Consider the following 23,997-nt stretch of genomic DNA (forward strand, 5'->3'; position numbering starts at 1 on the left):
CTTGGTTAATGATAAAGAATTACGTATCGTTTCTTCAGTAGGGCCTTTGAGTCTTCATGTGACTTAGATGCCTAATGTCGCTGTACTGTCACCGAAGGCAAAACGTACCCCAAGGAATTTTATGTAGTGGAGAAGGTGGGTTTCTGGGTGCAGGTGCCGGCTGAATGATGATCGGCGGGTGTGGGAGAGCATTACGGCGACTCGGTGCACAAAGGCCCGTCGACGACCGAGCAGAAATCTGTTTTGTCATCTCATCCTTCTTCCTAATTGCATCACAATACATTGTATAATTCGACCTGTGTGTCACTGTCACTTCTTCGAAGGCCTCTCGTGCCAGGGGCCACCGCCGCTAGGTGCTTAGTGGCTGAGCTGGGGAGGGGTGGAATGATTTTATCAGGTTCCAACCCAGACGTCTTCTCTCCCCCCACTGTAAGAAGAAAATGTCTTTTTTATGGAGATTGCTGTAAGGGTAATTATTCCTGGAAACAGGGAAACAGCTTCGGTTGTGATAGATAAGTCCATTTCTCTTGAAAGTTACAAGGTACCTGAAGGAGAATGTGTTTGCGACACGGATGGGGGATTAGGGAAGTTTCCGAACTCCCTTTGTCCTGTAAACATGCACGTCTTAAAATGGGAAGCAAGTTAGACCTGATAAATGTGGTTAAGCCGGTATTCCTCAGACTGTATTAATTCTGAGAAACGAAAACCAGTTATTGATTGGACTCGACTGTCTTTGGCTCAGGGTTGCTGACTTCAGAACCTGCTTCCGACTGTTGTGCGTCTCGCATACCCTCTTCGTTCGGACCTTCCTGTCTGCCGTTCCTCTTTCTCTGCATCGCCTCGTCGTCCTTCAAGTCCGGGCGCGGACGCAGTCGCGTCTCCTTTTTCCGTGCTTTGCCATCAGGCGCGGCTTCTCAAGCTGGGCTCGCTCCACGCAGTCGCGTCTCCTTTTTCCGTGCTTTGCCATCCTTGCCGCGGGCGCCGTTTCCCTCCGTCGGTGTGTCTCTGTGCTGGGTCGTTTTGCTCCGGCCTCTCTGCATTTACTGGCCTCCATCTTCGGTCTGTCTTTCGCTCGCTCACAAACTGTGTTCGTTTATCTCACGACCCGTAATTGGCCGTTTAAAAACATCGCGGATCTAAAAGGTGTGTCCTTTAGCCCTCCCTGGTGCAGAAGGACCGGTGGGAGCCCCCCTCCCTTCTCCCCCCTTCTCCCCTCCCCCCTGGCAGCTTAAAGAATTCCAGAGTGAGCCTTCACCTTCAGGGGGTGTCAGAAACGCTTCTGCTCCCAGAGTCATCAACTTCCTCTGCAAGACAGCTTGATGAGTTGAGAAGAAGTGACAGGTTCATTTTTCCCCTCTTTGTTTAAGCCATTTATCTTTCGGGTCCTCGCCTGCCATCTAAATTGTATTGCCAATTTATTGGGATATGCACTGGCCTCGTCTTGAAAGATGCTGATTTGCATCCAACTTGAGAATAAGTGAGAGAGAAACTTAATCATCTCCGGGCCTTTGGAACAGAGCCGCGCTGGGTCTCATTGTAGCGTTTACAGTGCTTTCTAATGTTCAGGTCCACGTTGACCTGGGTCTTGGCGAGACTGTCGTAGCTCCCTAGTCCAGAAAGCCTCGTTCTTGGAAGCGTCTCTGTGCTTTTTGCGCCCGTTTCTACATTTTAGATTGCCGCAGGCTATAGTAACTGCTTTCAAACTCTGCCGACGTGTATGACGATGACGCAGTTAAGTGGAATCGTCATCGTGGATGCTGGGAGGGCACTGAATGACACGAGGCTCAGCCTCGGACCGTCACCGCAGCATATCACGAGGAGAGAGCATCTCACCTCCTAGCCGGTGAGGTGGGTCCTGAAGGAGAAGTTCTCTGTCCTGAAGGTCCAGGCGACCAGCTGGCACTCCAGCCCCGTCCAGATCTCAGCACCTGTCACGTCCCAGCTCCTGCCGCCTAGAATCTCGGTGACGCTCAGGGCTGCCCAGGGACCCGTGGCTCCAGCGTTTGACCGGTGGTCAGCAGAGCCCTTTCACTTTGAACTTTACCTTCTCAGACTCCTCAGCTCCTGGCTCAGAGCCGAGCTAACGGGGGACACGTTACCCTCAGCTGCTGCTTCCGTGCCCCTCCCACCCCTGATTTCCAGTCTAGTGAGAACTCGCCCCACTCCCATGCTGACCAGGGCCTGCCCGCCCCGCAGGCAGACACCATTCACGTGTTTCACCCCTCCCTAGTCACGCTTCCAGATTTTTCTTGCTTTTAATGATTCTTCAATATCTGTGCAATATGCATAATTTCTCACTATTTCTCTCTTGAAAACGATTGCTACTTTGTATCATAAGTACTTGCCCTTTTTGGGTACTGTTAATACTCCTGCCGCTCGTCACTCGGCTGGCACACCGGGTGAGGAGGGAGCCGTGCCCGGGACGAGGGGTCGAATTCTCAGGCCGGGCAGGGGTGAGAGCTTTCGGGATTCTAGGCCACGGCGGACAGGTGCTGCTTCTGGCCACCTCAGTGAAGACGGTCCGGACGGCTGCATGAAGCATCTCTTCTGCAGGGCGCCCTGGTGGCGGGGCCGAGGGCGTGCTCAGCTCCTGGCCCCTCTCCCCACCTTGCCCCGCGGTGCGGCTGTGGGTTCGTCCGCTCCCACGATCTCCCCGTCCAGCAGGTCGCCTGGCACAGACTCCATGCCCCATGACGTAATAAGGAGCAGATATGAGTGATGGGGACGCCGTGAAGCATAGTAAGGACGCCTCCCCTGACGCATGAGGGGACGGCAGCCAACCCCACACAGTAAACAGGGTGGGCCGCCTTGTGGCATGACCCCAGCATTCTGGGGCCCTCCTGGGTTGTTGTCATCGACGCTGCACCTGCTCAGTCGTGCGTGACCTCAGCCGTGCCCGAGGGGTGGGGTTCAGCCTTGCGTGTGAGTGGTCGGCTGGACGGAGGTGGGTGTGGGGCGTCAGGGGGCAGAGCTGGTGCCCCCTTCCTCCCCTTTGTCCCTGCTGAGAGTCACCGCCCAGATCCAGGCAGCACGGGCTGGCCCAGGTGTCTCTGGGGCCTGGGACTTGTCAGAAGCACAAGGCTGTGTCATCAGGGTGCCCAGCTCCGGGCAGCCACCACGCTTCGGCTCTGTGCCCAGTGCCAGGGACGCCTGTGCAGCCAGCCAGAGACAATAATATTGTCCTCTAGGCTGGAGTTGGCCTTGAGTGAAGCAACCCCTTATCCCTGAGTGTAATGCTAGGCCGGATGACTTAAAAGATTTTAAATCTGGGAAGCCCGCAGGGAGGAGGACCAGCCAGGGGCCTGCACGGCGCAGGAGGGTGGACGTGGCGAAGGCCTCAGGCCGGGGTGCTGGAGAGGTGTGGCCAGGTGTGGTGCTGGGGGGCAGACCAGGCAGCACGTGTGGTTGGAGAGCAGCGTAGCCGGAGGGTCCCCCGATGGCCAGAACCGACCAGCACGGGGCAGACGGGACCTGGGACACAGCCCTCTAGGGGACCCGGGTGGTGCCATTGGGCAGGCCTGCCTCCTCTGCCTGGGGAGAAGTGCCGATGGAAGCAGAGGGCCCCGTGCCCAGACTAGCCGAAGGACGTCGGCAGTGCGGTGGATACACCGAAACCTGTTTTTCAGTGGAGTGAGTGTCTGCGGCCCTGGGGCTCTGGACACGGGACCCTGTGCCCTTCGCGGGCCTGAAACCCGACGGGCGGCCAGCGTCACGGTGCCCTCTGCCCGCCACCCAGTGTCTGGGGCAGCCGTGGGACTCATACCACAGCGGCAGCTCCACTTTGGGACAGTTTTTTAAGGGACAATTGTGCTGTGAAGAAACACGTAAAATAAATACACATATCCTGAGGACGACGTCACATCTCTCTTGCCACAAATAATAACTTTATATTGGAACTGGCTACACACGTAACAAAACCTAGAATAGGCCGTGTTTATTTCAGCGTGTTTCATTTCAGTGTTACATTCTTTCACTTCCTCTGAAGGGGAGAAGGGAAGTCTGGCCCCCTGGGACCGGGAGACACTTCCTCTCATTCTCAGATTTCGAGGTCACTGTCAGCAGCCATGACTTTGCCCGTCCTGAAGGTAACTGTTTATTACAGTCAGCATTTAAATCCCCGATTAATAGGAGCAATTAAACAATAGCTTCATTTCTAGCAAATTAACAACGCTAATAGGTAATTGCGACATCAGTGAAGATAAATTTGTTTTAATACAACGAGGTAAGAAGGAATACAGGCAAGAACGGACTCTCAGGTGAAGGGTTCAGGCTTCGTGACTTCGTGGAAAACTCGAAAGCTTGACTAGAAGAAATTAAGGCGAGTTTGGATTTTCAGCCATGGTCTGTCTTGAATCGGCGCATAATGATAGAAATGTCATCATGCTTTGTGCTTGGTACATAGAGAGTGGGTCATCATAGGGTCTCTCCCCGACCAAACCCTTTCTCCTAAAGACCTGCCGGGCCCAGGGACCCACGCAGCTGGTCCTTTGCCAGAGCCAGTCATTGGTTCCCAGTGACAAGGAACCGAAAAGGAAGTGCACCAAATTAACCTGACGGCCTGCTCAGTTACAGGGCACCTGGCCTCTCTTACTCAGGTTTGTCACAATGAAGAACCCATTCTGATGCTGAAACACGGAAGTGACCAGGCCAGACCTGGCGTCCATGCGAAGGGTGGTCGGTAATGGACGCGTCGGCTTCTGAGACCAGTTGGGTGACAGAGGAGGCGGAGGCCTTGCTAGAACAAGGATCGCGAGTTTCTCCTGGCGGGTCGCTGCGCGGACGGGAAGATCCGGCACGTCGAGGACCGAGGTGTGGGCCGTCTTTCTGAAGCAGGTGGCCGTCCTCAGGCTTCGGGGACTGGAACTTAGGACAGATTAGATGTCGGGTCTGCTCGGAAGGGTTTTAAACTGGGGGCTTAGCCGAAAGGACATTGCCGAGCTGGTGTCACCTTGGAGCTCCTTTTGGCATCGAGGAATCATCAAAGGAGGCATAATCAGCCTGGAATTCTATGCCCTGCGGGTGGAGGGTGTGGGGTGGAGTCACAGCGGTTTTAGATAGAGTCTCAAACCAAAGGACTGCGGGGAGCCGGGCTCCTGAGGCCGACCCTGGCGGCTCTGTCACGGTCACCCCCCCGCCCCCCACCCCGAGCTTCTTTCTCCAGTGTCCGGAGAGAGGTGTCCTGTGTCACTTGTCCTTGAGTAGCCTCGACGGCCTCCTGTTGTCTGAAGGATAAAGTGCACATTTGTCGCTCTGCTGTGCGTGTGAGGTCTTAGAGCTCCCAGTCGCCCTGGGAAGCTGCTTCTCCCCTCACCTTATAGTGTCCTCGCCTTTCCCCGTTGATCCACGTGTCCCCTGCCCGGTCGGCCAGCGCTCGTCGAGTGTCAGGTGCACGTCGGCCCTGGGAAGGCCAACAAAGCACGGCGTCTGGCATTTCTGGAAGAGTCTGGCGGTCCACGGCACTGGCCCTTGTCTCAGAGCGTGAGCTGGCTGTCTTCCATCTGGCAGCACAGTTTGGCACGGCCTGCACAGGAGTGTAGGGGCCGGGCCAGGCTGCGGGTTCCTGCGGGTCCCCGACTGTCATTAAGCATCAGACAACCCAAGAGACCTTCAAGGATGTACTCTCCCTTTTTCCCCATTTTACTAGTTTTTCTGGCATAGTTTCTTCTACACTCAAAACTTAGATGGTACAAAAACAAATCTAGGAGACGGGTGTAGGGTCGTCGGCAGCACAGAATACCCGCCCTTAACATTCATTACCTTGGGGACTTTCCTAAGTTCCACTTAGATTTCTCTTCACTCCTAAGTCACAAATTCAGAACTGCACAGATAACTTGGTAATTAATTTCCTCTTAATTAATAAGAATTTAATGATCACTCAGCTGTAATTTAAAACTGGGTTGAGACATTAGGGGACCTTTTATTTGTTACTGGAAGATTTACAATCCCTGGTGGTTTCCATTATTTATGGGCCTTCTCCAGGTAAGCGCCCGCCCCCGCCCCCACCCCGGTTCTCACGGACGAGCCTTTCAGGGCAAGGTGCAGGAAATGCCACCTCTGGGTGACAGCACCAGACGAAGGTAAAGCGTGCCGTGACTCCCACCCTCAAGTCGTGCTTCGAAGATATTTTTGTGGAGGAAAATGAGTCTCAAGCTGGTCAGTTTTTATGAGTGTGTCTATTGTAAACGTTCTGAGTGTTTATTGTCAGATTTGCCACTCTTGCTGACCTTCCTGTCTGGCAGCTGGCTCAGTTGCTGTGCCTACACGGCCCGGAGCCCACACTGGCCTCAGGGTGCTACGTTTTCTCAGTAGCTGAAGGATCATCTTAAATTTGGTTCGATTTACACCGAATGTCTGTTTGGCACCTAATTGTGCTCTTCGGTGTCAGGCAAACCTGCATGCTTCCACAGTGCCACCCTTAGCTGCAGTCCCCACTTCTCCCTGCCCCCACCCCCCTGCCGAGTCCCCTGTCCCCAGCACAGCCTGAGCAGCGCGTGGGAGCCATGCGGGAGCTGGCTATTCCAGGGGACCCTGGGCGCTCGTCCGGCCATGGAGGTTATACCTATAACATAGACTCTTACGAGGCAGGTTGTCGCGAAGCTGCTTGATTACGTAAAACTGCGCCAGTAAACAGGGTGAGGGGGCGGGGACGAGCAGCCAGTTTGGGGCTCTTCGAGAAGCCTCAGGTCTCTTGGGACCTGCACAGGGACAGGGCGAGGTTACAGGGATGAGTAAAGGATGGGTGAAGGAAGGAGGGAGGGGGGAGGAGGGGCCGCCCAGCGAGGCGTTTTAGCGGCTGCCCCTGCGGCCCAGTCTCTGATGACGAAATCGGGGTGCGGACGCACCATGCAGAGGGTTTTGCTCCTGGGCTGGGAGCTCGTCGAGGTCCGAGCCCGGGCTGGACTCCTCGCCTGTCCCCTTCCTGCCTTTGCTGGCTCACAGGTGGCTTCGCAGAAGTTCTCGTTACTGGGTTAATTTGAGTAAATCATTTAAACCACAGAGGACGCTTTGCTGATTAAGTTTACTAACATTTGTTGGACTGTGCCCAAAACATCGTGATCACTAATGAAACTAAAAGGCTTAACTTAGGCGCTTAATCTTGGACGTCGCGGTGGCCAGGTGCTGCCATGCGGGAGGAGTCTGACGCTGGCCACCAGCGGGAGCGGGAGGCCCGGACCCAGTGTGGAAGCTCACGCGTCTGGTCTGGGACCGCTGGTCATGCAGTCCCATGCTGAGCAGGTCCTGTTCGCCAGGTGCTGGAAATTCAGGGGCGAAAAGTCGAGTTGCCGCCCTTCCCCGAGCCTTGACCGTGTGTGCACGTGTGTGCGTGTGCAGGAGTGTGCGTGCACATCTCCACGCCCATGCACACGCGCCAGTGCTTAGCCAGGGTGCGGGTGAAATGCAGAGCTGGCCGCGTTCGCACCTGTGGGTGCAGCCTTCCCCTGAGGAGTGGTGGGAGGATGAGGCTCCCCTACCCGAGGCCTGACCCCAGGCGGGGACTCAGAGGAGGAGCTGGCCCCGCGAGACGGGAGGCGTGTTCTGGGTGGTGGTGGCGGCTCGTGTCACGGGCTTCAGGCAGCACGGTGCAGCCGTGGTGCATCCTGCCTGGTGGGAGGCGGGGCGACAGGCAGTGAGCCCGGGGTGGGGGGCCGTGTTGGGTTTCGAAGGCATCCTTGTCCTCCCTGACATTCTGAACCAGTTAAGATATAAAACCGAAGCACCTGGAAGATCAAATTATCACTCTTACTGGCAAAACCACTGGAAAATGGAGGTTGCCTGGGCTTCCTTCTGTGGGAACCAAAATCTGGCTGCGGGCAGCAGGGGGCCCACAGTCTGCCCTGTGCTCCGGGCACTCAGCCCCAGGGGGACGGGATTGAGGAGGGACAGACAGCTTGTCCCCAGCTCGCCGGTTGCATAAGTCACTTCTCAGTGGGGCTGGCCCATTGGCGGGAGGCCAGGAGGGTTCGGGCCATGGCGGGGGGTTGGGGGGGTTCTGTCTGCATGGGAAGGAGTACAGGAGTGCAGACACCCCCTGTCATCAACACGGGGGAGCCCGTTCTGCTGAGGAGTTTCGGTTTGGATGTCACTATGGTGACGGGCGCTGTTGAAGAACTGTAGGCAGAGCAGCGGTCCCCAGCCTTTGTGGCCCCAGGGACCGGGGCCCCTGTGAGAACCTAACGCCTGAGGATCTGAGGTGGAGCTGAGGCGGTGATGCTGGTGCCGGGGAGCGGCTGCAGATGCAGATGAAGCTGCTTTGTCGCCCCCCGCCGCTCACCTCCTGCTTGCGGCCCAGGTCCCAACGGGAGATGGACCAGTACCGGCCCGGGGATTGGGGACCCCGGAAGCAGAACACCGGGTACGATTTCCCTTGACAAAGGTCGCCCTGCAGCGTGACCCTGCGGCTGCAGGGAAGGGACTGCTTCGCGAGCCGCTTTGGTAACCCGCTGTGGGAGGGCGAGGTGTTGGGTCGGGGCCGTGGCAGCGAGAAGCTCTGGTGGCGGAACCAGTCCTCTGTTTCGTCTCCTCTGGCTGTGCCTGGGGCCCGGGGGTGCAGTCAGCAGCCTTAGGAAACCCGGAGAAGCAGGTTCAGTGGGACGGGGAGGCTCGGGCTGGGTCCCCGGACTTCGAGGCATCTCTGGTACATCACGGAGAGGTGTGGAGTGGTACTTGGTACAGGCTTCTAGAACACGGCGGGTACAGGCTGCTTTTGTAGACGGGGAGCCGTTGGCATTGAGGTGAGAGATTGCCCAGGGGCAGTGCCTGGACATGTGCCAAGGTGAGAAGCCAGGACGCTCCTGCGTTAGAGCCAGCGAGGCGGGGGAGGGGGCGGAACCAAGAGGAAGGGAAGCGAGTCCAGACGGGGGGAACCGTGGCGATGTGGGGTGCGGCCCAGAGGTCAGGTGAGATGTGAGCGGCCTCCACACGGTCACCAGTGACCTCGGCAACGCTAGGTTCTTCCCTGGGGCGGAGGCAGGACCCGGGCTGCAGTGCTCAGAACAGGGGGGATCTCACGAGAGCGAGGGTTGGGGGGACTCGGGGGGAGCCCACCCACATCCAGGAAGGCTGGTCGCGAAGGTGGAATGTGGACCAGCCATTGGCGGAGCAGCTGCTGGATGCCGGGCACCAAGTGAGGCCCCTTTTCTGAGTCACCCAAATACAACGGAAGGGTGGTGGAGAAGGCAAGAGTGAGGGGACACATGGCCCCGTCCCCTGCGCAGTAGAGCCCCCTGGGGGGCGCCGGGGGGCACAGGACACCTCGTCGCCACACAGCAGAGCTGCCGGCCACGGCAGAGCCCGACTGTGCTCGAATCCCGCCCTAGTCCGCACCTGTGAGGTGGAACTGTGGGGAGCGGGTGGGTTACAGGCGGGTGGCTCGGACCACCTGGCCCGTCCTCAGATGCCCGCAGCGGAGGGGAGAGCAGGGCGCCCGCCACGTGCTTCCAGGCGTCGTTCCAGGCGGCGCGGGGCTGGCTCTCCGGGGTGGCGGAGCGTTACTCTTCCTCCTCTAATGCGAATGAGTGGAGAAAAAGTAGCAGGAAACGGGCATTATGCCAGGACCTAATGAGGTCTTATTTGGGGGCCGAGAGTATTATTTTCACCACTAATTAAAGAATGCCCTTTGTCATCTATCCAATAGAAAATTTTAAATTCGTGGAGCAAATAAGCACATAACTTTTCTCGTTGCTCATGTTCTCAAATAAACTCTTATTGAAGAATGGAAATACATGTATGAATGTACACTTAAGGGCCCAGCTTTAAAAACGGTCTCAAAGTCACCACCCCCTTCCCGCCGGGGAAGAAGGGCCCTTCCCCGCCCTCTCCCAGGCACTGGCGATGCGCTCACTTGGTTTCGAAGTTTGTACATTGTAATTTCAGATGCAATTGAAGGAGCTAATTAAAAGGTATCTGTTATCTATGATCCAAATAAAATTTCAAAATTGTGGAGGAAGTGACTTTTAAAACAACATCGAGCATGAGTATCGAACTATCAGGAGATTAATGAACTTGTCTGGGAAAAGAGTACACATTTTCAGCATTATGCCGATGGCACCGTTGCAGACTTAGGCATACCCTGTGTGGCAGCTTTATAGGAAAGTACGTCACCAAAGCTGAGAAACATTGCATCTCAGTGGTAAAGGTTTCTTGTTCTTTTAAGTGACCTCAAGTGCTGGTCTGTGTGTTTTATCCAGTCGTGTATTTATATAAAATGTAATGTATTCATTTGTTGCATGATCAAATGTAGACAAAACTCAGTGGTTATAAAGGCCAGCCGGTATGATCCGGGGCGATGATTCATGTTCTAAATCTTCTGACGTTTAAATGTTTTAGCTTCACGCCCAGCGCATGGTCATAGTTAGGGGAGAACCATGTTCTCTCTCTGGCTGTCATTGCGTTTCCTTTGATCTGTTCTCGGGGAGAGGCTCACCCCCTCGGGCGGACCAGCCTTGCTCTCCTGTCTGGGGGCTCTCGTGAATTCATCCTGGCTTGTGCGAGGTCACTTGTGTGATGGTCCCTGGCACTGTCTTAGGTGGCAGTGGTTCATTCAGCTTCGGCACCCCCAAACCGTCGATCTAGAGAAGGCTCAAAGGGGACGCACAGAAAAGCCAGCCCCGTTGCCGCCGAGACATACAGCAGGTGGCGCAGCAGTGGTTAGCAGCTAGCGGCTCGTCGGGACCCGGCACGTCTGCGTCCTCAGCGTGGAGGGGACCGTGGCCAGCTGTCCTTCCGTCGCTTCGTCTGGTTTTTCTTGTTTTTCTTGCTCGTCGTCTTCTCAGATGCTTTCAGCACGTCTGCGTCCTCAGCATGGAGGGGACCGTGGCCAGCTGTCATTCTGGCAAAACCGTCGCTTCGTCTCGTTTTTCTTGCTCGTCGTCTTCGTTTTTCACTCAGATGCTTTCGTTATCCTTTACTGAGTCCCCCCCTCCCACACACACACACACTTCCGTGGGTTCTCCTGCGGCTCTCAAGCTCTGTAGTTTAGAACGATGTATTTCTGAGTCATCGTCTTGCTTCCGTTTGCACACGAACATACAAGTTACGGGGAAAGAACAAATGTGAAGCAAGTTTCTAGTAAAGTTTTTTAAAACGCTGCCTTTTCGTAGAAGTCGCGGTATCGATCTTGCGTAATGCAGGTGATAGAACAATGACTCGGACAATGTCAGTGCTCGGCACGTGGGCTCATGCTTTGTGCAGTGTTGTCCATTGTTCAGTGGGAGGCTTTCTTGGAAAAATGTCCTGTTTGCTCGTGAACGTGCTCTTCTTAGCCTCCAACACCGGCGGAACGTTCATGAGCATCCGCGGTTTCGTAAAATGATTGGGATCACATGTTCGATATGCCTTGGAAAGTGTCCCCACTCTCCCCTCCGCGTAGAAAACCGAGGACGTGCCCCCAGAGCTCTCTGAACAGCTTAGCCCCGTTCGAGGCCCACCTTCGTGCTTTTTCGGCGAGCTTTAAGTTCAAAGTCGGTCTGGTCATCCAACTGAAGAGGATCTCTGAGGCTGGCGGTAAGATAGAAATGTGTTACAGTTGGCAATCAAAAAACCCCTTTTGCTCTTTTTCAAAAAAAAAAAAAAATTGGCAATCACCCAAACAATCGTGATTTTCAGTTAACTTCCTTTTGGTGTTTGTAACTTCGGTTGACCCCACACCACACACGTTTTGCAGTTATTGGAGTCTGAGCTTAAATTTTGTTTTTGAGTTCGCGTCATGATTTATAAAATATTCTAATATACGTCTTCAAAGACCCTGGGTCGATACGCCGATGGTTCTGAAATGACAGAGTGCCACGGTGTTCCTCTGTAATTTAAACGTGATTAGCTGATGAAGGTTATGATCAATACGCTACGGGAAGATAAATTAATTGATACCGTCCTTTCAGGATGATGAGGGGCCCGTTGGAGGTGGGATGTAGCTGATGCAGCTGCTGCTTCATCTCTGGGAGCCATTTTTTATATGCTGCATTTCCCTTTAATCATATTTATACTGTCGTTCATTTACGTGAAAGCCGTAAGCTGTGGGCACACCAGTTCTTTATTAAAATTGTATTCATTTGGAAAAGAAATTATCTGTGGACACTGTGTACGCGCCTTCTTTCTGTGTTGGAACCTATTGCTGAGGACAGCGATGTGTCCCTTTGGTGTCTTCACAGATAGCAGCTCTCTGGGCAAAGACAAGAATCGAATATCATTGAGCTTAATTACCGCTAGTCCCCAAAGACACACACGTATTCAAATAAAAGCTCTCATTATTCTCCTGTAGTGGCACCTGTTGGTGTAGGACGAGCTTTCTTTCTAATCGTTGAGTTCCTTTCCAATTAAATCCAGTATGCTTTATCAGCGAGCCCATTTGCCGAGAGGAGTTATGGCTGGTTGAATTTAGATTTGTATTGATTAAGGTAAACTTCCGATGTGTGTAGCAGTATATTTAAATTAAAAAATAAGTTTTTGATATAATTACATGTCCTTGAATATAATTCTTTGCAGTAGCTTGTGAAGTTAAGAGTAATTCTTTAGGCTCTGCCAAAAAAAAAAAGTTTGATTTCCAAAGGGGTTTGTTTGGTTAAATTACCCTGTCTTGGGATTATTTTTGCTGCAAGTAACTGGAAAAACATCATATTATTAGAATAACTTAAACAAAGACAGGTGTGTATTTTCTGTTTCGCATTCTGTGCAGGGCTGTCGAGCTGGAGGCTGGTCCTCCTGGGTGGCGTCCCACCCGGCATGGCTTCCAGCCCCAAGGTGGCTGCAGGGGTACAGCCAACACGCGTGTGTTTTTTAAGCAGCGAGAAGGACGAAGGCATAAGGAAGAAATGGGCCAAGGGCAGCTCTCACGAGGGAGGTTCCTAGACACTGCCGCGTGTCCCCCCGAGCCCCCTGCTGTCACACTGTTGCCAGAGCTTGCCTGCGTGGCCATGCTGGGCCAGGGTGCAGGTGGATGGGGGAGCAGGGGGCTCAGGAGCTGTCGCATCCGTTCCGGTAGCCACGTGCCCAGCTAAAAGTCAGGAATTCCGTCCGTGCGGGGGCGGCGAGTGACAGGGACAGCGGCGGTCCCCGCCCGTTCTCCACGCTCAGGAACCAGCCTCACATCGGTTCTTTTGTCTCCCCACCCACCAGTCGCCCAGAAGGTGGTTGCCACGAGGAAGAAGCAGCAGCTGTCCATCGGACCCTGCAAGTCACTCCCGAACTCCCCGAGCCACTCGTCCGTGTGCTCCGCACAGGTGTCGGCCGTGCACATAAGCCAGGTACGTTGGGCGCCCCGGGTACCAGGCCGAAAGACAGGTCCGAGCCGAGGAGGACCTGCCTGCCCGAAGAGCGCTCCCGGCCGGTTCTAACGTGGGTCTTTTTCTCGTCAACTTCGGAAGTAACAGCATGTTGGTAATTGACTTAGCATCTCCTTCAGCAACTGCTGTGGCCAAGTGGTTTTTATGGGAATCATTCTTTAATGTTTTCCGTCTTCATGCTGCCTGCGTGATGAGGCATGCTGGCTCGGGCGGGGGGCGCACCGCCGGCTTTGCCGTTGACTTAAATTACCTGGCGTCCGTCCGCGTTCTCGTCTGCTTGCAGGTGGACAGTCGTGCGTAGATCTCAGTGGCGAATCTCACTGTGTGCTTAAATTTGGTAGCAGCCCTCAGTTACAATTACCATGTCCCTCAGGCCCTGTGCACACTCGCTTTTTGTAACAGCGTCTTGCTAAATTATTTACTTGGAAGCAAACAAAATAATTGTCACTTTGAAGAACCTAACCAAAAACTCATTAAGGAAACGGTTGGCTTATTTCCCCCATGCTCGTGCTTTAGATGGACATTTCTCGGGCAGGCGTTACGTTGGCACTTTTTAAAAAAAAAAAAAATTATCATTAGTTTCAAGAACGCAGTACATCAGTTAGACACTTACGTAGTTCATAAAAAGGTCCTCGTGATGCTCATTCTCTCCTCCGGCACGGCACCTGGCTGTCGCGTTAACGCTGGCCGCACGCCCTGTGTGTTGGCGCCGTTTTTAAGGGTGCAGCGAGGCTTGGCGCTGTGCCTTCCGGCCGCTCGGGCGGTCAGTCAGCAGCAGTCGCTGACACCAGGGCCCGCCAGGCACGGCCAGGAATGCTCACGCGTCCCCCGTGGGCATCCGCAGTTTTCCGTGAATCCTGGAGTTATCTTCCGAAAGCATTCACGTTCTCGAGGCGTCATTTTCAGAATGCGAGCTGTGGTTCTGCTGGGCAAAGCCGTGCCCTTTACTACATCAAGAAGTCTAGAGCCACGAAAGAACCTCAGAAGCCTCATAGTTCAGCCCACTCCTTCCTTTTCAGGGGAAACAGTAAACAATGATGTTTTAACTCTCAAAATTTTGAAAAATTAGATGTGGGAGACGCATCTCTCCTAAGTCACTGTCCTTGGGCGGAAGGATGGAGAGGATCGGGGTGTCGCAGAGCGAGATGACGGGCGCAGCCGGAAGCCGGCGATGACCCCGCCTCGCTGGGGGCGTTAGCTCCCCGCAGCGCGTCCCTAACGAAACCCCGCTTTGCCATCGTTGCAGACGAGCAACGGAGGCGGCAGCTTGAGCGACTACTCCTCGTCCGTGCCGTCGACCCCGAGCACCAGCCAGAAGGAGCTGCGCATCGACGTGCCGCCCCCCGCCAGCACCCCGACGCCCGTGCGGAAGCAGTCCAAGCGGCGCTCCAACCTCTTCACCGTGAGTGTCCGCCCCCGGGCGCCCGGCTACGCCAGCGAGGTGCGGTCGGTGCCCGTCCGGCCACCAGGTGGCTCCGTGCCGCTTGTAGAATCCAAGCGAAATTAATGAGAACGGGATCCAGTTCTGCGGACGTCAGGAAGTCAGGAGATGCGGAGATTTGGATGTTGAGTAAAACGGGGATTTCTCAGTGTGCAGGGCGTTCTGATCCGTGCGTCCACAATGAAAAGTGAGGGGTCCATCTAAAGATACCTGTTTATCGTCCTGTCGCATTGGGTGCGAGGAGATGACAGAGCTGCCCAGGTGCCCGGGCGTGTCAGCCCTCGGTCACCGCCCTTTCCCCAGCCGAGGGCCCGCCAGCACCGCTGACGGCCGGCGTCCCTGCACAGTCGTCCGCGGCGCATCTGAACGCTGGATGGGCTCTCGGCCCGCGGGCTGTGAGCGGGGAACAGGTGCGCGGGGCCCAGGCACGTGTCGTTTCAGAAGCTCCCCAGGTGGCTGTGGGCAGAGAACCCCTAAGCTTCTGGGGACCCAAGAGTGCTATCTGCCTGTGCCTTCCACACACACAGTGGACGTTACCGGTCACCCGTGGAAGGCCGTGCGGTCGAGCCCAGTGCTGTGGGGCCGGAGCTGCTTGGCTGAGGACATTTTCTCTCCTGGGACTAGGTCACCCACATAGACTTTTAAAAAACAGTGGTTTTGCTCCCCAGAGCACATTTGGAAATTTCTGGAGAAATTTCGTGTTGTCACAGCTGGGGGGAGGGAGTGGGTAAGGTAACGCAGGTGGCCAGGCACAGCGGCAGCCAGGGGCACCGGTGAACACCCCACAGTGCACAGGTGGCCTCCAGCGAGGCCGACCAGCTCCAAGGTCAGCCGTGCCCCGTGTTAAACAAGTCGACCTCGCTTGCGGTTTATCACCGCCGACTGGGACGCAGACAGGTCAAAGGTCTGTGTAGGTCTAGTTTTAAACTAAAGGAGGACTCTGCAGGGCTGGCTGGGGGTCTCTGCCCTGTCGCCCTTACCTGGGGACGGCGACCTTGAGGTGGCCACCGGGGGCCGGAGACCCACCCCTGCCCCGCCGCACGGGACGGTCAGCACCGCCGAGGTCCGTGGCACACGCTGCCTCCTCGCAACTCTCCCCTTTCCTTGGCTGTGTGCCCGGTGCCACGGGAGGGACAGCGAGAACCAGACAGGCTCAGAGCGCGGCCTCCGCGGCCAGCGGCTGGGCGGCCTTGGGCAAGTGACTTGACCTCTCTGAGCCAGACGCGGCTGTCGCTGCGGCGGCCACGGGGACGATTCCCTGGAGGGGCCTCGTCTTTGTGGCATCTGTTTCTCCCCCCGCGCCCCCCGCCACCGACGTCCCGAAGTGATTTCCGACAGCGCAGAGCAGAACCAGCTGCAGAGCTCTGCGGCAGGATGCAGCGGGGATTGAGGCGGGAAAGTAACAGGCCAATGTCTGATGCGCTTAAATTTGCATGTGAACAGGGGGTTTTACTGTGAACTTTCTTCAGACACACCGTGAATCATGGCCGTCACCTAAACAGCACTGCCCAGCCCTTTCCGAGACCTGCTGCATTTCTGTGCTCTGGGTCGGGGACTTTGGGCTGAGGAAGTGTCACCTCACGACCAGGCTGCGCCTCGCTCGTGACTCAGTAGACTTGAGAAACCAGTTTCCAAGGATTGCGGGGCGGGGGGAGGGGGCAGCGTGCAAGCAGGAGTGAGGGCTCTGACCGTACACCAGAGTCTTCTGCATCTTTGCCACTTCCGTTAGGGCACAGTGGCAGGAGGGGACACCCAGGGGCAGGACACCATCCAAGGGCCGCATGTACTGGTTACTGGCTTTGGCTTCTGTTCTAAGGGAAGACGAGAAGCCAGAAAGGATCTTTTAAAGCGGGGTTTTTATAAGAAGGGCACCTGCGTGTCCCCACCCCACGTTTAGGGCCACCCTGGTGTTAAGATGTGACAAGAAGCAGTGTCCCCCACCCTGCCCGTGAGGTAGCTGACGAAGGAGGAGGCTCGAAGGCAGAAAGAATCAAAATGATAACTCGGTAAATAAGTCCTGAGCCCGTGCTGTCTGCAGAGGCTGCTCGCGCTTGGCGTTTGTCAGGAGTGGTTATTGCCAGAGTCAACCCACATTCAGGAGGGGTGGCCTGGAGAGAAAGGGGGGCTCTCCGTGCTCGGGGAAGAATGGAGAGAAGCGGTCTCTTCCCGCATCGGCACCCTGGAGGACGCCAGCTGCCCTGGCCGGTGCGCCAGCTACCGGAGCCGGTAAAAACCCACCCTTATGGTGACCGACAGTCACCGTGAATCATGCCGTGACTGCCGTGTCTGCCGTTACACACGGTGCCGGTGAAGCCGTGTGTCATCAATGTCTGTCCTCTTTAAGTGCTGGAGAGCAGTTTGAGAGTTAACCCTCGTGGAAACTAAATCCAGCTGCATAACTGTTATTAGTGGGAACAGAAATTTCGGGTCCTGGAAGGTGCCACACGGGTTTAAGGAAAAGACAGTTCAAACCCCAGGAAGGACCTGTGTTGTGGTAGGTGACGGGGATGAGGGTGACGGGGATGACGGTGACGGGGATGACGGTGACGGGGATGCGTGGGTATTTTTAAGCTGAAAGTCTTGGGAATACCAGCGCCACTAGATGTCAGTGTCAGCCAAGGAACGGCAATGACAAGACGGCAAATTAATTTCAAAATTGTAGCAATTAAGAGGCTGAGCTCTCACTGTTACCAGTTTGCAGCTATTCTTAAATACGTAAAATTTCGTAGACGCTTCGTACCTGGCGATGGTTGGTAATTGTGGGCTTAAATTGACAAAAAAAAAAAAAGTGTGTTTATGTAAAAGCGTGCAGGAGGACAGATGTGCCACGTGCTGGACAATATTCATGAATAAAAACCCGTGCAGACGGGGAGTATGAGACCCAGATGCGGGACGCTGCCCACCTTATTTATTAGATCGTCGTGCGGGGGCCAGAGTTAATTAAGTAGCACGCACATCATTTTCCAAATACCACACTTATGAATTCTATAAAGTAGACCCGTAATGTACATTTACAGGGATGTTTTACAGCCCCAGATGTTTCTGTTTGCACGTGGATACGTTTTTAAACAAGGGTAAATCACATGCCTTTTTTGCAAAAACAGTGCAAACTTAAAATCTCTCCTGTAGTAGCAAATTATGTGTTACGTTTGTGGTGGGAGTTATACTTAAGTCATCAAAAAGTAAATGACATCTTATTTTGCTTATTTCTTTGACAAAAATCATTGTCTTGAGAAAAGAAATGTTAAAAGGCTATATCCATTCAACCGGTTTTGTAATTTGGGTTCTTAGGACGATTAGTTCAGTAGCCGTCATTTCCATGTGTTTGAGATGCTTTTTTAGGAAAGCGTATTCAGACATACAGAGATGAAAAGCAGATGTGCATAGTCACCGTGCAGCTCATCGAATGCGAGCATTTTGTTGCCGCTGCTGCCAGCAATAAACATAGGTCAGAGGCGCCGCCTCCTGTCCGGCTGTGGCTGCCCAGGTCACGAGCGCCGCCTCAGATCTGGCGTTTCTCTTACCCACATTTTAAACTGACTCTGCGTGTGTCCGTCGTCGTACACCGCTCTGCTTCTCCTCTCGTCAAGTGTCATTTGCACGGTATTTTTAACAGCGCACCGTGTTACGCCGACACCGTTAAACAGAGCCGAGCCTACCCTGTGACCAGAGATTGTGAAGGGACACGCTCCCCAGCTCAGAGAGCCTTGCTGAGAAAACAAGGCATCGACACGGAGAGCGTGGAGAGGACGGTTCGCGTGGTGTTTGTCTTGTGCAGAGGAGGGGAGCGTGGGTCCCACGGCAGCCTCTGACCTGCTCCCTGGTCACGAGGGGAACATCAGGCTTCCATTCCATCGCGAGGGCTCCTGGCAGCGATGCTGCTTGTCCGTGGAGCAGGCAGGGGAGAGGGTCTCCTTTGGTGCTTTCTGTCACCACATGGGAGAAAGTTAAACATTTTTGTGAAGGAGGAGGTGCCAGCGAGACCAGCCGAACCTTCCCTCCCCGCGTTCGGTGTTTGTGGAGGCCGAGCAGCCACTGCCGACCTTTCACGACGGGTGCGACACGCTCTCGTCCGGGTTCTCGGTCTGCGTGTCAGGCGGGGCACATCGCCTTGTCGCCCCTGACACCTGCAGCTGCTGCCACGAGCTGCTTTGTATCCGGCGATGTCGCGGGGCCGTTTCAGCAGAGACACGAGGGTGTGCTCTCGCCGACGTCGGCTCAGAGTCGGCAGAAAAATCGGAGACCTTCCTGGGGAGGTGTATGTGCTGCAGTGTCTTCCGTCCGAAGGCTTCGCTTTGGTTTAGTAGCTGGATTTCAGCTGGATGGGCAGATCCTACAGCCCGTTGTAGGGACGTGATCGTAGGACTAAGTAAGATAGAGCAAACCCTTGTGCCTCACACCTCGTTACTGCTCTCTCAGAATTTCGGGTTTAGGACTCGGACCAAATGGTAGAGTTGTCAGGTGTGAGTCTGGCCGCGTTTCAGTCTCATTCATGTCGAGTGTGCGATCAGACATCGAGTTTGATTCCTCATGGTCTTGCTTCTCCTAGAATCTGGAAATTCTGCTGAGTGGCTGTGGGGACAGATGTGCCGCCTTGAGGAAGATGTTAATTTTTTTTTTTTTATGTTTGCTTTGTTAATTATGCTGGTTAATAGAGAATAATGAAGATGGATTTCCAAATTTAGGAATTTAGAATTCATAAGATGTCAAAGGTACCTTCAGTGATTCTCCATTGATTAAAAAATTTTTTAAATGTTATCACCGTGAGCTTTGAATCTTACATTACAAATAGGAACCTCGAGTTCCAGCTTTCCCATGAATTGAGATGTGGGAAAAGAATTTAGGGTTATTACGTAGCTCTTACTACACATTATTAATTATAGAACTAATGAGAGGGAAGCGGTCCCTAACCCGTAGCTAAAATTCACGACAAGGGATTGATAAGTATCTCCATTTCCCTTCAAGCCCACGGGGATGAACCTTAAGTTTTATAGTCTTCTGCCACTTTCTGTTTGCTGCTTGTTTTATTTCCTGTTACCTTCTTCCACGTCTGTACTATCCTGAAGCAAAAAAGCCCCCAGTGCCCAGCACATAGGGGTTCAGTAAACACCAGCTCTTAGAATTATCGAGGAAGCACGCTTCTCAGGAGCCCGCGGGCCCATCGAAGTGCTGCCTCTGAGTGTAGGCCATGGGAACTTCTCTCCCTGGCGTCCCAGGATATTGCCTCTTTTCATACTGAAAAATAAAATAAAATCCGCTGCTGCGTCTCACGCCCTTTGAAGCTGGATTTCATGAGCTTTTCGCATCAGCCCTGGACACCACGCCGTCTGCTCGTTTCATATATCATCTCAGATTTGAAAAGCACATGAAAATGTTTCTCCATTTTCAATATTGCGTGAGTAATGTTCCCATTGAAAAGTAATGGAGTGAAGTTGTCACTTGTCAGCGCAGTTATTAAGGAGGACGAGACTCAGATCTTTCTCTCATAATAAAATAAATCTGTCAGAAAATCATTGTGCCCTCACTTCCTCATGCCGTCGAGAGATGGAGACGTAGCCGCGGTGTCCCTCCACTGTCCCCAGGGCCCCGTGGCTTTCGGAGGTGGCCTCCCCTGGCCGGCCACCGCCACTTCCTGTAACGTCAGCAGCACGGCCAGGAAAACTGTCTCTGGAGCTTGGCAGAGCAGAGCCAGGTCCTGAGGTTTTGTCAAAAATGATATTCTCAACTGGTTTTTCCCCCCCCCCGTTTGTTATTTTTTGTGTGGTATTGCACAAAAAATAGTCTTAGTCTGCCCCCGACTCTGCTACTCCCTAGCCATCCAGACGCGATCCGAAGAAGCAGTAGCAGCGCCTCGCTACGACTCGAGGGTGTGCCGTTCAGTTGCGCAGCTGAGTCGTCAATAGAATTTCTGGAATCCTTCAGACGTTAATTAAATATATACACTTATGTCGTAGGTTTTCTAAACGATCCCTCTGCTCCTCGCTGGATTCGCCGCAGACCGAGGATGTGTTTTCCTCTTGGGCGTTACTCTCCTAAATGGTTCATTGGTTTCTAGTAATTGAATTTTGGACTCTTTTAAAAAAGAATCAAAAGGTAATTTTGCAGTGGAAAAGTAGGGGGAAAAGTTTAGAGAACCCTCCGTAAGATGACGGGTCCGCGGGGACGAGCAGCTCCGCAGTCTGCTCCCGGGCTGCGCGTGCACGCGCGTGCGCGTCCACACAGACGTTCCCCACGGCTGCCAGGCACCCGTTTGCAGAAGCCGTGCCGCTGAGGGCCTCCCTTCTGCCAGCTGTGAACCGCAGCCCTTACCCGATGCTAACTTTGTTTTCGTTTTGCAGTCTCGGAAAGGGAGCGACCCAGACAAAGAGAAGAAAGGCCTGGAGGGCCGGGCGGACAGCATCGGCAGCGGCCGAGCCATCCCCATTAAACAGGTACGCACGCTGCCGTCCCCTGGCCTCGAGCTGGGGACACACCTCGGCTCCCCGCGCCGTGACGCCGGCCCCCGTGCCAGGGCCGTTTGATGTGCTCTGTTGATGAATGTCGAAGTCACTCACTTGACATCAATTAGAAGAGGTTCCTGTGTGTATTAAAATAGGATCATTAGAATAAGAAGAGGGAAATGCGACAACAGATCTAATGAAGTGCAGTCTGCCCGCCTGCATATGGAGTGTGTTTCGAGGCTGCGCTGGCTTCAAAGGCTGCCTTTGTGGCTCGGCTTTGATTGGGCCGCCGGCCACCAGTCGGCGGGGTAAATCAGGTTTCGCACAAGAGCCCCTTGTGATCACAGGAACGGCCCGATGTGGCCCTAATTTGCTCTCGCAGGCGGACATCTGAACACTGTTTCAGGCTAGTTTGTAACAACGAGGCAATTAGTTGTGATAATCATAGCCGGTGTGTCAGCTGGGCGCTCTTGTTTGTAATTTGCTAATGAAGGAATTGTAACTTTGATTAGGTTCAGTTTCATTTAGACCTTATTATATAAAGGAACATTTACAGCTGTAATGCGGGGCCTTAATTAAACTTCCTCATTACGCGACAGGACTGGATCCCGCGCATTTGTTTTGGCCGAGGTTGCCAGCCTGGAACGGCCCAGAAACCAGATAGCCATTCGCTTTATGTCGCAAGCGAAACGAGAATTCGCGGGACATCTTTCGCCGTTGCATTTCCAAGGAAAATAAAAATGAGGAGTTCAGCCCGGCACGGTGGCTTCTGGAAATGTCATCTTTTAGTTTGTTAAAGGAGGCCAGTCGATGCAGATTGCATTCTGCTTGAGACAGGAAAAAAAAAACCAACCTGCAGGCAGGATAATAGCGCTGCCTCTATGGGCACCGAAGTGGCCGACGTGTCCCTCTGCGTGGTCACTCTTTGCCGTCCTCTGCGGGTACCTAGGTGGTTCAGCGCATCTCGTAGGAACGTGTGCTGGCACTGGCCACCCTTCAACAGGGCTAGAGTCTTTCCATGGGACAGTCGCATCCACCGAAACCACAGGGATGCAGTGGGAGCTGGAGCCCCAGCCAGCGTGGTGTTGGGGGTGGTGTGGGGGGTAGTCAGGTAGGTTAGAAAGACGCGGGGTGTGGGGGGCAGAGCAGGGAGTCCACAGGGTCCCTTTCAGGACCGGTCGAGGTACTGGGCGCCAGCTGTGGACTAGCCTGGGGCACCGTTAAGAAAAATCTTCTGTCCTGTTCGTTGGTTGGTGACGTCTTCAATTTTACAATTTCTTTACTGGAGAATGCAGCACGTAGTTGCTTATTCTGTGCGATTATTTATAAACCCGATTCTCTACGTCAGGTAATTTTAATGTGTGATTTCTATGCCATTGATGCTGTTTCCACTAGAATTATAAAACTCATTTTACTCTCTCCCTCTCATTTAAAAAATTGGTCCTGCGACATTTTCTTTCGGAAATATTAAAACTTAATACCAGACAGTTTCCTTAATTCACATCCCGTGTCGATGAGAGTTGGGTGCTCGATGGGCAGGCCCCGGTGTGATCGGAGCCTCCACCCAGCTTGTGCCCTGCTCCTCTGCAGAAGGGGCTCGCTCTGCAGCCTAGGTTCCGAGCGTGCGTGCGTGCGGGTGGGGTGGCCCTCACGCGCGACATGAGCATTGTTATCCGGCCCTCGGAAGCCTCTCAGTGGTGAAAGCCCAGAATCGTCTCGTCAAGATCTAAATCAGGGTCTGATTTCCTGGTGAATCCAGGCGCAGGAGGCTCACCAGGTCCTTGTCCCTCATGGCCGTCCCTGCACGCGTGTGACCACAGGCGAGCGCCTTCCACACCTGGCGGGTCATCGTGCCCCGAGCCAGGATGTTCCAGGCCTGAGAGTCCGCAGCTGTGAAATGGGGCTGCACGATGTCCGCCCTGGGATGTGGGGAACCCGTGAGGCATTTTTTAATTCCAGCAAATCTGAGTTTTCGGATGAGTCACACGCAGGGCACCTTCGTCAGCTCTTTCTGGGGGTGGCACAGATAGAGTGATCGCACACGCACGTGTGCCACGTTTATAAACGAACCCAGATCCTTAGAGACGGTCCAGATTCTCACCCCTCCCCATGCGGCGACGTCAGCTGTGAACTAAGTGAGAGGCTCGCAGGAGGGAGCCGCATGAGCAGCGCCTGCCCTCGCTGCGGACACGCGACACACCTGTGTGTTGACTAAACGAACAGTAAAACGCGCGCTTAGGCTTTGTTCAGCGCTTTCCACGTCGCGTGCCGCTGAGCCCCGGCATCGCCACGCTGGGGCAGCTGCATTCTCCTCGTTTTAGGCTAAACCCGGGTGGGGCACGCGTTCCAGCCCGGGCAGCCTAGGGGGCCGTGCGGCCGGGATTCGGGCCCGTGCCGTGCCCTCCCCCGCCTTGGCAGGCGACCTTGCGAAAGCTTAGAGGGCGAAGTCGTGTGTTTCAACCTCGTGGCCCTGGCCTCAGACGAAAATGCCTTCAGCTCTGGGGAGGGAACTGGTAAGGCTGTGCCTGCAGCGACACGTCTCTCCAGGGAAAACACCCGCTCGTGTGCCCTCGTGGGGCGGGGGCCTTTCACCCGCCAGGATTCTGTTTGCCGCACACGTTCCCTGTCCTCGTCACCAGCAGCAGGGCACTTTGCCTTGTTGCTCAGCCCGTGGTCAAGACCTGGTCTGTGTGCTGGGGCCCCCCGCACCCCGCTTCCCGGGCCCTCGGCGACCTTCGAGGGACTGGCAGGGTGATGGTTTGGGGGCCTGGGCAGTACTTGGGGTCACCGCAGAGTCCCTTTGTCTCCTGCTCACATGGATCTTGGAACGGATGGTGCG

The 23,997-nt window shown here is 54.4% G+C and overlaps 1 protein-coding gene across 5 annotated transcripts in view; it reads left to right on the forward strand.

Moving 5' to 3' along the window:
- AGAP1 (ArfGAP with GTPase domain, ankyrin repeat and PH domain 1) overlaps positions 1-23,997 on the forward strand; it is a 432,072-nt gene that overhangs the window by 219,172 nt on the left and 188,903 nt on the right. For 4 of the 5 annotated variants that reach the window (XM_025045420.1, XM_025045422.1, XM_025045423.1 and 1 more), the window contains exons 7-9: positions 13,111-13,238; positions 14,524-14,679; positions 21,057-21,149. In XM_025045420.1, coding sequence (XP_024901188.1) covers positions 13,111-13,238; positions 14,524-14,679; positions 21,057-21,149 — 377 coding nt within the window. Of the gene's footprint in view, positions 1-13,110; positions 13,239-14,523; positions 14,680-21,056; positions 21,150-21,757; positions 22,642-23,997 lie in introns of those variants that run through there. The other variant, XM_015587867.2, reaches the window with a different exon arrangement.

This window comes from Pteropus alecto, unplaced genomic scaffold, assembly GCF_000325575.1.
Source record: "Pteropus alecto unplaced genomic scaffold, ASM32557v1 scaffold143, whole genome shotgun sequence".
NCBI lineage: Eukaryota > Metazoa > Chordata > Mammalia > Chiroptera > Pteropodidae > Pteropus > Pteropus alecto.